Raw genomic sequence first — 12,395 nt, 5'->3', positions numbered from 1 at the left:
ATCTCTCCGCCACTAAAGAATCCAATCCTCAAAAGTTATATTGGAAAAATGTCAAATAAATAAATAAATATTTTCATCTAATACCACACTGCAACAAAATTGATTTTCTTTTGGAAGATGATCTGAGTTTGCAATTGTGGTTACATTTCATTTACTTTTGCAACTTCCAGATAGATTACATTATGTCAAATGAAATTAACTGACAGGCTAAACGGTTGAAGGCTAAACAAGTCGTTTTGTTTTAGCACTGATAAACATTTTACTCATGGAAACGGTTTTGTGTTTAAATCATGATAACTCTTTGTGCTAACCGAATTATGATTGCAATGAGCTAATACATTCAATTTTTCATTCACTTTTGCTAGAGCTAACAATCATTAGAAACACAGAGAGAATGGACACACACAAGGCTTACTAGAACGACAAATGAGAACTGATAAGTTATACCTTTCAAAAAGGCCCGATATGACAGATGTTTTCAGTTGCTGACATAATTAGAGTTAGGGGTGATAAATTTAAATTATAATTGTAATAGATCCAAAAAGGAAGTCAGGAGAAATCTCTTTGTTCTCCATGCTGTAAATACATAATAATATTTTGCAATTTTTGGAACAATCACGACTCATGGTGGCAGTCAGCCAAAATAAATTTAAAACATTAATAGTTTGTTGTGTCCTCGGGTAATGCTGTATTCCTGTTTTGAGTCACCCTTGAAATCCTGATGTGATTTCCATGTCAGGAACGTGCATATATGATTTCCTCAAACCCTCTGCAGTGCGCTGCTAGGATGCTGTTTTAATCACACAGCTTCTCTGTGGAAGGCCCACAGCTAAATATAACACGTAACTGAATCTTCAAGCCATTTCTCTCTCCCTCTGTCATTGTATTGTTGCTTAACCCAGCCTTATCTCCCATTTCAGGGGATAGCTGGTCAGCAATTTTCTGCTCAATATAGAATCTTCTTGACTAAATATGTATAGTTCTATCCCTGAACATGGCTGGGAAGTTTCACCAGGAATTAGTGAAAAATGCAGCTCTAAACCACCACCCTGTATGACTGTCTAATCAATCTTCATGTCAGGTCTGTAGTATCTATTACACTAAGTTTGCTGCTTGATATAATACACCAGTTAATATAAAAGTGATTGTTGAAAATCTTGTTTTGCTTATTACCTTTTGGGAAAGGAACTTCAAGTGACTTGTGCCCATTGAAATTCCTACCACAGAAAAGGAGAAGAAATACAAGATTTTCACCAAAAGAATCGGTGTATTAGTTTAATAAACCCTTAAGGTTTATTAAGGTCACCCTGGAGGTGACTCTGAAAGTCATAACCCCCTCATGTTCTCAAATAGTCACAGACCAACTGTGGTCTCAGGTAAGCTCCAGTTTTATGGCCAATTATAGGGCATTCAGGACTAGGCCTGGCATGGACGTGCCCCTGCATTCATAAGTCGAGGTGCACCAATTCAGGCTGGCACTGCTTGGATTGACGGTAACAGCAGCAAGGTCCAGGAGATTCCCTGAACTCAGCTAAATTAATGGAAAGTGAAATAAAAGATGGACAAATTAGGACCTTGCCCATTTGCTTGTCGTTCAACAAGTGATGAATGTTATGGTAGCAATGGTTGGTGGATCCTTGAAAGACTTGGTCCAAAATGTCAAATCAATTCTGTATTCCATACACCTTTCTTGCTTTTCTGTAACTTTCATTTTGCACCTGCATTGCTCTACTGGGGAATTTAACACAGAAAAATAAATCCTTAACTTTACATTGGGCATGCTGTTGTTATTATATTAATCTTAACTCTACCATGAATGGGTATACAAGTTAAAAAGGCATGTGAATGAAATATTTCTCACACTTCGTCCAATAAAACTCGTAAATCAAGATAACACAATTGTATATATTGATATTTAAAATCTTTATTTTCACTCTTCAAATCAGACTGACATTCCCAGCAAGAATGGCATCTTTCTTGATTTTAAAAAACATTTAAACTTTCAAAAATAAAATAATCAATCTTGTTTCCTCCCACAAAAACTAACCTAAATAATATGAGGTTTATGAGGTATTGACTTAAGAATTATGCAGTGAATGAATATGAAATGAAAACTAAAGCATTGGAATTACCTGATTAAATTGCAAAGATTGCTCCTCAACTTCTTTCTGATCTTCTAATTGATCTTCCTCTTCACTATCTGGTGGCTCATCCTTCACTTGCATTGCAACCTGTACAGGATTTTCATCAGCTGCTTCATTTCCTCCAGTATTAATGCCGCCACTTCTTGGTGCTGGCTGATCCTCTTGCATGTCTTGTTGCTCACACAGTTCTTCTTCTGTTTCCTCAGGATGACTTGGAGGCTGCCGAGGTTGTTCATTTGACTTGGAAAGCATCTGTGAAAAAGTCAACCATAAAATGAAATAAAGCAAGAGTTTTTCTTTGCAAGTGAAGAACAGGGAAGCAGCTCATTAGTACTTGTCCCATCATGCTCATACCAGTAATTAGTCACAGTCCCCTAATCCTTGCTCTCTGCATATTCCTTCAAGTAATCATCCAATTCACTTTTGAATGCCAAATCTAATTATATTATTGAGTACATGGTGCTACAGATTAAAACTATTTGATATGCCAAAACCACAAGACTTCACAAGTTACCTTTTGCTTTTTTGCCAATCACCTTAAATTTGTTCCCGTAGTTATTGATGCATCAGGTAAAATATTATTTGTACTGGTCAACAAAATGGAAATGAGTAGCTCATAAACTTAAGGTTAATAATAGTATAAACAGGAATACAATTTTAGCACTCTTAAGCTGTGTTAATCTTTCAATTTGTCAGAGAATTAGATTCCAGAAAAAAATGCATGGAGAAAAAATGAAGCCATGAACACCAATCACAGGCAAATGTACCCATTACAATGCCCCAATGCACCAAAAGCCATATTTAGTGTTGAACATTTCATGGCTGTTCAGAGGTCATTCCCTGCACAGCTAATGGGAAAGAACAGAGACATGTGTCTAACTGGATGACTTTTCAGAAGGTTGGCAACTGCAATCTTTTGTCATATTATGGTAAAGCATCCAAATGTTTGCCTGAAAAATAAGATCTAATCATGAAACATGTCATTTACTGTAAATTGTAGATTCAAAATTTGAAATGCCGTCCCTTCAAGTTTAACTCTTTTTCGCACCTTAAGCTGCAGTTGTTGTTGGTACTGTTTCTGTTTCTCCAAAAACTGTTGGTGTTGTTGCTGCATTACCAGTTGCTGTAAGGCCTGGGGACTCTGGGGTAGAGGAGCTGACTGAGTTCGACTGAGTGGGCGGTGTCGAGGCAACTTGTTCACTGTCCGAAGACTAGTTGAAACTCTCTCACCCGTTACCAATGGTGACTGAGCATGCAGTGGCACTAAGATAAATAACAGGAACATTGTTATTCGTATGCTACAATACTTCAAATTTGAACATTTTCCATGACCAGTTTTGTAATATTTCATCTATTTATCACTGTGAGGTTTATGTAATCACTTTTAGTTTCACAGAATCAATCCTTTTGCAATGTTAATAACAGGAAGGCAGTAACCTAAAATATGAATCATAAATAATATTTCTTAATATTTGTGTGTTAAATTTCATACTTATATGTTGTGTACTTCAGTAGGTGTAACAGCATGAGTCAAGTGATAGTTATAGAGCAGTTATAATATTACCTGAAGGAGGAATCCTCATTTCAATAAAGCCCAAATGTTGCCCATATAACTAAAAGGTTATGGTTATTATTTATACTTTCTTCTATACATACAGTTCCTCAGTCCCATAGAGTTATCATATTGAAACATGAAAGATAAAATGGACAGTGCACCTATTTGATAAAATATTGTGATAGTGAGTTGTGTATTTGATTAATACATGGGAATTGATGATGTTTGATGATTATTTCTCCTTGAACGTTCTGGTATTTGTAAAGAACAATATAGAAACACAATTCTGGGCTTAAAAGAGAAAGCTGACCTTTCAACAAAAACTATAAAGTTCATTTTTTTTCTTACTGATATATGTTTATTCATTAATAAAGGGTATGAGATGTCTACAAGCTTTTGTTTTAGATTTTTCCTGACTGAATTAGGCTGGAACTTGCTGTGAAATGCTGGCAATTCCACAATTTTGTTCCCATCCTTCAGTAGATTCTCAGAATCATATAGTAGAGCACTGCAGTTATGCAACAGGCCCTTTGGCTCATTTAGTCCATGCCGAACTGTTATTCTGCCTAGTCTCATACAATTTCAACATAACATCCCAACTCCTATCCTCAATACTCTGACTTATGAAACTCTCTTTACAACCCTATTTACCTGTTACGACACTCTCAAGGAATTACAGATCTGTATTCCCAGATCCCTTTGTTCTAATGTATTTCTCAGTGCACTGTGTAAGTCCTCCACTGGTTTGTCCTCCCAAAGTGCAACTCCTCACACTTACCTGTATTAAATTCCATCTACCATTCTTCAAAGCAACACATGCAAAATTCTGGAGGAGTACAGCAGGTCAGGCAGCTTTTATGGAGAGGCATAGACAGTCAATGTTTCAGGCTAAGACCCTTCATCAGGACTGGAAAGGAACGGGCTAGATGTCAGAATAAGAAGGTGGGGAGAGAACAAACTAGAAGGTGACAGGTGAAACCAGGTGGATGGGGGAGGGAGGAATAAAGTAAGAAGCTGTGAGGTGATAGGTGGAAAAGGTTAGGGCTGAAGAAGGAGGAATCTGATAGGAGAGGAGAGTGGACCATGAGAGAAATGGAAGGAGGGGGGCACCAGGGGGAGGTGATAGGCAGGTGAGGAGAAGAGGTAAGCAGGGAGCCAGAGTAGGGAATTGAAGAAGAAGGAAGGTGAGGGGAAAAATTACTGGAAGTTGAAGAACTCAATGTACATGCCATTAAGTTGGAAGCTACTTAGATGGAATATGAGGTGTTGCTTCTCCAAGCTGAGTGACCTCATCATGGCAAAAAAGGAGGTCATGGACTGACACGTTGGAATGGGAATGGGGATTGCAATTAAAATGGTTGGCCACCAGAAAATCCAGCTTTTTGAGGATGGAGTGAAGATGAAGTGAACTTAAGTCTTAAAACTCCACAAGGAGCTCTGCAATTGAACATGAGCTTGCTTTAACTTCCCATTAGTCATGCTGAGTATCTGCCTATTGAACTTACTACAGGTTTAGAGTTGTACAGGAACAGCAAACCAATTAATAGAATAGCCGTTAGCTGCAAAGAAAAAGATTATTTACATTTTAAAAATAATGTTTAAAATTATTTATTTCTCATTTAAAATATTTTAAACATATTTGAATAATTTAATATTTGATTACATTTTGAAATACAGTTGATTAATTGATTTTTAATAGATTTTGAAAAGGGACATTTTCAAAGCCTTCAGAAATTGGAAAAACTGTAGATATTAGACATCTGAAATTTTAATATATATATATTGCTCAAAAATGATAGAATTAATATTTAAGGTAATCTTTCCACATATGTGATCTGACCAGAGTGTTTCCAACATTCTCTGTTTTTTCCCCCTCAAATATGCATGCTAATTTTGCTAAGATCAAAAATTTTTCCACGGTTTTACCAGTTGGCATTTTTTTTAGGTTTTAATTAGAGGAGTTTATTTTGCCCAAGGTGTCTTTTTCTTTGCAGGACTTCATCATTTTGTATCAAAATACTTACCAGCAGATTAATAGTTGGACATCCACAAAAAGTACAACATTTATGTCAGTGGTAACTGTCAAAATAACTAATGAAGGATTTCAACCACAGAGGAAGCCAATTAAAATTCATATTACATTTGGTAACACTACCTTTCTGCAAGTCCTCACAGAAATTGAAAAATGGAATGGCATGCATCTACAATGTAAAAATTTGAAGATCTGTATTTCAAATACCCTTAGTAAGGACAACATACACTCAAATTTCACTGTACCTGTATTTGGAATCAATAGGATTTATGTCACAGTTTCAGAGCAGTTAAGCTGATCCAGTTCTCCCAGCCAATTTTCATTTTTCTTATAATTTTCTTTTCTTTCAGGAACACATCCGGTTCTCTTTAAGTATCATAATGAATCTACCTCCACTACTAGTCCCTACGATACAAATCTACTCACTCCTTGCATAAAAAAGTTTACCTCATGCCACTTTTGGTTCTTTAGCCAATTACTTTGTCAGTTGTTTCTTGACTCCTGCATTGATAGCAACAGCTTCCCTCTAACTAACTTGTCAATACTTTCACCATTTTAAAACAGCTCTGTGAGATTCCCTCTCAACTTTCCCTGCTCTAAAGAAAACAACTCTAGCTTTTCCAGTCGACCTAACAACTTAAGTCTCTAATTCCTGGCAACATTCTTGAAAATCTTTTCTGTTTCTTCTTTCCATTAACTTCACTTCTTTCTTAAATTGTGCTACCTGGAATTGGACATAATACTTGAGTTATGTTTCATAAGGGTTCATCATGACTTCCTTATTCCAGTGGTCAAGTGCCTTGGTTTGTATAGCCCAAGATCTTGCCCTGGCACATTCAATAATCTCTGCCCAAATTCCCCTGATCCCTCTGTTTGTATATTCTTTTAGAATATTTTATTGTATACATTAAAGTTTATTTTGCTTTTATTTGTTTTTCCTTTCAAAATGTAATACTTGGCATTTTCTCTTTTAAATTTCATCTGCTTATTTCCCCATGATATTTGCAGTTATTGTCCTTGCATTTCACAACTCTTTCAAACGGTGTACTGTTACAAATTCGGAAATAGGGTCCTATTCAGCCAAATTATAGTCATTAATATACCTCACAAGGACTGGTGCTACTATTGATGAACGGGGAAACCATTGCACAGTACCTCCAGTCAAAAAACAAATCTGTTCGTTATTACTCCTGTTCCCTCTTTGTCCTTTTTTTTTTAAACCCCTACTGCTCCTGCACCTTGTATTGGGTGACATTCATCAGCTCAAAGCTGCCTTGCATCATTTTTTCTTGAGTCTTTTGAAAGAACAGGTCAAATCAAGGAAGTCTAATGCTTCCATAATGAACAATTTCCACTAGTAGGAGAGTCTAATCAGATGGCACAGACTCAGAATAGAAGAAAAGAGATGAGGAGAAGTTCCTTTAAGCCAGAGAATAGTGAATCTGTGGAATTCATTGCCACAGACGATTGTGGAGGCCAAGTCATTGGATATATTTAAAGTGGAAGCTGATAGGTTCTTGATTAGTAAGGGGGTCAAAGGTTACGGGGAGAAGGCAGGAGAATACGTTTGAGGGGGAAAGAAAAATTAGCCATAATGGAATGGCAGAGCTGACTCAATGAGCCGAATAGCCTAATTCAGCTCCTACTAAGGAATAACCTCATGGGGACTTATATAATACATACTTCATTTAGAACAAAAGAAAGGTATCAATATAAATACTTAGTAATAAATCGTCATCAACCTTCCCCATAAAATCAATTGTTCATCCCAGAGGTTCTCAGAATATTCTGTTTTGTCCACACTTTAATGTATGAATATTTTGTCCATACCTTAACACAACTTAGCTGCTCTCATACATTACTCACAAATCTAGACAACATTATCAGACTACAAACAGTCTCTCCATGGATTTTGTTTTGTTTTCAAATAAAACTATTCACCAGCTATTAAAGCATTTTGTTGTCGAGCCTGTTCCAGTAGCAGCACATGTTGTAGAAGGGAGGGGTGACTGTGAGTATTAGCTTCTCCTTCAATTGCTGTTGTTGGCAAGCAGGATGGGAGTGAAGTGGTACTCATAAACTTCCCTGTTAAGGCACCACCTTGACGCAAAGACTGAATAGCCTGTCGCTCTGCTTCTTGCTGGGCTGATATCTTTTGTGAGGGCTATAACGAGAAAAGAATGACATTAACAAAATAAAAATGTAGTTTTGAAAAAAATGTGTTTCCTTCAATCTACTAATTCAAAGAAATATTTATCAGTTTCACTGCATTCAGCTTTGTTTGTAGAAAGCAAACAAAAATCAAAACAGGAGCTACAAATTTTCAAAATTAATCATGGCCGCATTAATACTCAGTATATACGCTCCACCAGCAGAAGAATGGCCTGAATGTTAACTATGAGAATAAGCTTATGACTGCAGTTACCTTCACTTGGGTAGATCTTACATTTAAAAAAAAAATCAGCAATTGAAGGATCTCTGTACATTCTGTAGCTTCATATGCAGATCTGCTCAGTGAAGGTTCTTGATTATGAGTATTAGTCTTGCAAATACATTTTGAATACAAAGGGAAATACTTTCAACTGTCATACAATTTATTGTACTGGAGTACTAGAAAGTAGATTCAGTTTTCAACTGTTCTTGGCGATTCCATAAGAGTACATTATTGGGACGAACCTACATATGGGCCTATAGCTCGTGGAACCAGCTTTATGTCAAAAATCAATGGACAGCTGTACTTTTGAAACACAATTCCTTCAAAGTTCATTCCCAGTCAGTTGCTCTAATCATATCAATGTGTTTTATTCCATCTTTGAAATAGATTTCATTGCCTCTAATGGAATGAAGTATGAGACAATACCATGTGATGACCTGACTAAAAAGCACATTTAGGAGTGAATAAGTGGAATGAATCTCAAGGCAAAAATAATAAAGCCAGTTTTTCTTCCCTTGAAATGTTATTTTTTTATTGCTGGCTAATTCATTAACACCCACTAGTAGAAAGTCAATTAAAATAAAAGATACAAATCTAAAGAAATCTCATTTTTATTCAATTCAGTTCACTTAAAAGGATATATGGTGCCATAAATAGACATTGTCTACTTACATTGATTTGTGAGTTGGATCCTGTGACCGTTGCTGGGAGCCCCAGGGAAATGTTAGGCAGAGAAGGGGATGTGTAGAGGGTGAGCTGACTTGCTGACCCATCAGTGTTTACTGCTTTGTGATGTGGGGGCATATGCTGTGGATAACAACAAAACATTGCTTTATGTTCATTAATAAGATTATTTGACCAAATTTTTTCTTATTTTTTGTACCAGGGTTCAAATTCACACTATCTCTTCACTACACTTCATGAGAAACTGGATTCTTCACTATTCATTAAAGTGCCTCTCAATTCCACCCAATGGATGTCCAACTTTTTATATGGTTACTGAAGAGTTTGGTTGGAACTTTGATATCAACAGGTGCTCATTAAATATACCAGGTGAATACTCTGCCACTGACAGTATTCTGTTTTAATGTGAAGTATGTTAAGATTTGCACGAGATTTCCTTGTCCAATAAAATCATCTGTTAGCTTGAATATTTAATAAAGAATTATTCAAAGCACACTATGAAGTATATGTCAGCACAAGTACCAAAGATGAGCATTAAAGTATTTTTGAATCATAACCTTTTTAAAAACTTAGAAATATGTGAAATACTTAGCATATATTATTATTTTCAAAGTATCAATAACTTGACTGTGAATAATAAAAGTAAATTTATATTGGAATTCTTCGTATTAAGAGCAGTGATTTGCAAATCCCAACAGGGATACGAGAGCAAATTATATTTTAGTATTTGTTTTCAAGGAATTCTAGGAGATATGATTATTTTCAAAGTAAATTATGCCTACAACATGGAGGTGAATACTGAAAGCAAATACAGTCGTGTCAAATGGTGGATTCACTGTCTGTATCTGAATAATTGAAAACTAAATCTCTGAGGTACTCTAAGATGCAACATACAATTAAATTGATCTGAAAGACCATCTTTTTGGTAACTGGTTAATTAGTCCGTTCATGTATCAATACACAACAAACCCAATGGATAATGTAAATACAATCCTAATGCCTAGCACGTACAAGTGAAACCTTCCTGCTGCATGGAATTACTTCGCATTACTTCACTTTTTTTGTCTCCAGTTTCTCTCTAAAATATGGCAATCAAATAAAAATGGAAACTAAATATTAGTGCTTACAATAAGGTAAAAGCCAATTAATTTAACTGCTGAGACAAATTAATCTCTATATTTCATTCTGAAAGGCATCTCAGAAGGGTAGAGTATATTTGTGTGACAAACATTCATTTATTTCACACATCAGGACCTGATAATTGTTTCTCAACAATGATGGAGCAAGTAGTGAATAGTTAAGTAAGTGGCAGGCTTCTTCTAATATTTACATTTGGTTTTTGTGTCGTCCTGCCAAATTGTTGGGTTTCTCAATGTTGATATTTCAATTACTATGTAGAGTCAAGTTACTTGGCATACTTCAAGATGATATTGACATTGACTAACATTTTTCAAACGGAAACATACTATAAATATTATGCCAACAAATTAATACACCACTACCGGATTTTTCACTTGATACTTTGGGAAAACAGTTTATGGCCCAACGATATACAAGAGAAAACCTAGGTCGCTGGACTAAGGATATTTCATATTGCAATTTATTACAGAACTTTGAACAACTATTATGCTTACAAACGTACACCTAGGTAACAGTTCAGCTTTTTAATCAACACAGTATTCTTGATCATGGAGCAACAAAACTAACCTCCACAAAATTTTGTCAACCTCTTCTCTCCCCCTAAATCATTACTTAATCTCTTGCAGCAAAAAAATCCTTTATAAAGCTTAAATAATGACAAGCCTTGACAAAAATCATTATTCTTGATATGAGGAGTGAGTCATCATTTGTCACAAAACTTGACATTTCACACAAGGTTCTTCATTTTATAAATGTTTGCTCTCTACAGAAGTTTCAAGGTTAAATTACTTGTAAATGGTCCTACTGTGCATGCAACCTCAAAATAACTGAGCTTAACAGTGCAATAGTGTAATCTAAAAGATAAAAATGTTAAACTGGAGACTGAAAATCTTTTTATCTGACTGCAGTCTTACATGTTACCGTATGTTTCAGTTGTTACCATGTAAATACAACTACATTACCCAACACAATCTCTAATGAAAAATATGTACTGTATTATTCTTAATAAATCAAAAATATTTGAAAGCCATATTGAGCACATATTTGAAGAGAGTAACACTGAAAACAATCTTGATTCAGGTTCAAATAGGAGACACAAAATAACTCCCATATACTAGCAACAGTAGTCCTCAGAAAATCAAACATTAGCCAGCTGAATCTTTGCGCTATTTTAAGTATTTTCAGTAAATAGCTCAAAATATGTGCAATGTGTACAACCATGCAAATCAAACTGCAGAGGTGGAGCCATATACATATGAATATTAAATATCTAATTTAGAGCAAACTAGTAAAGGACTACTATAAAATAAATACAGTCAGTCTTGATCTAGATTATATTGGACTCTATCCCAAAAGAATAAAACTCATTCTAAAATCAGAAAATTTGCACTGGTTCAATTGACTTGGCATAAAACACACTGGTAAGCCAGAATGTGAATTTTAGTTTTAACTCCTCACATTCTGAATAATTGGAAGGGAGAGAAGAAGGAACTACCTACAATAAACTATTAAAGGATATTAGATTTTAAATAACTCCGTTTACAAAATCAGTATAGATAGTATATTGTATACATAGTTCAAAATTACTGAAGCCTATTACAGCGCAGTCTGGAATATCTGCTATTTTTAAGATCTAATGGTTTTCATTAATCTTAATTTGACTCTGCAGTCTTGAATACGAAAGCAAATGCACAACATAAGGTACAAATTAATTTATGCGAATACTTATAAGGCCAAAACTCAAAATTACTACCTATAGACTTTAAAGAAACAGCTTATAAAAAGGTTTGTTATTATATACTTGGAAATAACTGGTTTACAGATTTAATGGTAGGTACAAGCTATTACCTCAGCATGAATATTGGGTACAGAACTAGTTGTTCCGTTCTCTGCAGGAATATTGTTTGAATTGTTCGGAGAGCTAGGGCCAGAGCCAGGAGCGCTATTACAGACTGAGGAAACTGAAACAATCAAAACAAAGAAACTAGCATCAGGGAAACAGCAGTTTCATCAGATTCTAGTTAAATGCTCAAGAATAAAAAGCATAGTTTAACCCCTATTACTCAACACAAGTCATATTTAGACATTTCAAGGGATGATTTGTTCCCACCCACCCCCCAATGTAAGGTGCAATACCTTGATTAATTCATAAGCTACGTTTATCAACTCCTGCACTTGCCAACTTGGAACTTTCCAACTATTTGTATTAATGGGTGGAAAATTTCTGGTTGGCCAGTGGAGGCAGAAAATTTCCAAACACAAAATAATAACACAAATGTTTTTACAAGCATATAAGAAGCCACAAATGATTTTCTTGGTTTTAGTCTAAAATAAGGATTGTATTGAAATATCATGAAGGCAGATATGGCCTTCTTCAAATGTTCCCTTATGGTCAATGATTTAAAG

At 35.3% G+C, this 12,395-nt stretch overlaps 1 protein-coding gene across 9 annotated transcripts in view; it reads right to left on the bottom strand.

Annotated features, from left to right (window-relative positions):
* hdac5 (histone deacetylase 5) overlaps positions 1-12,395 on the bottom strand; it is a 338,912-nt gene that overhangs the window by 66,104 nt on the left and 260,413 nt on the right. For all 9 annotated transcript variants that reach the window (XM_072249379.1, XM_072249378.1, XM_072249380.1 and 6 more), the window contains 5 exons: positions 11,838-11,950; positions 8,838-8,972; positions 7,673-7,895; positions 3,193-3,407; positions 2,133-2,396 (listed from right to left, as the gene is read on the bottom strand). In XM_072249379.1, the coding sequence (XP_072105480.1) occupies positions 2,133-2,396; positions 3,193-3,407; positions 7,673-7,895; positions 8,838-8,972; positions 11,838-11,950 (950 nt within the window). The remainder of the gene's footprint in view (positions 1-2,132; positions 2,397-3,192; positions 3,408-7,672; positions 7,896-8,837; positions 8,973-11,837; positions 11,951-12,395) is intronic.

This window comes from Mobula birostris, chromosome X (assembly GCF_030028105.1).
Source record: "Mobula birostris isolate sMobBir1 chromosome X, sMobBir1.hap1, whole genome shotgun sequence".
In the NCBI taxonomy this organism is placed as follows: Eukaryota; Metazoa; Chordata; class Chondrichthyes; order Myliobatiformes; family Myliobatidae; genus Mobula; species Mobula birostris.
This window is presented reverse-complemented; position numbering and strand designations above follow the sequence as displayed.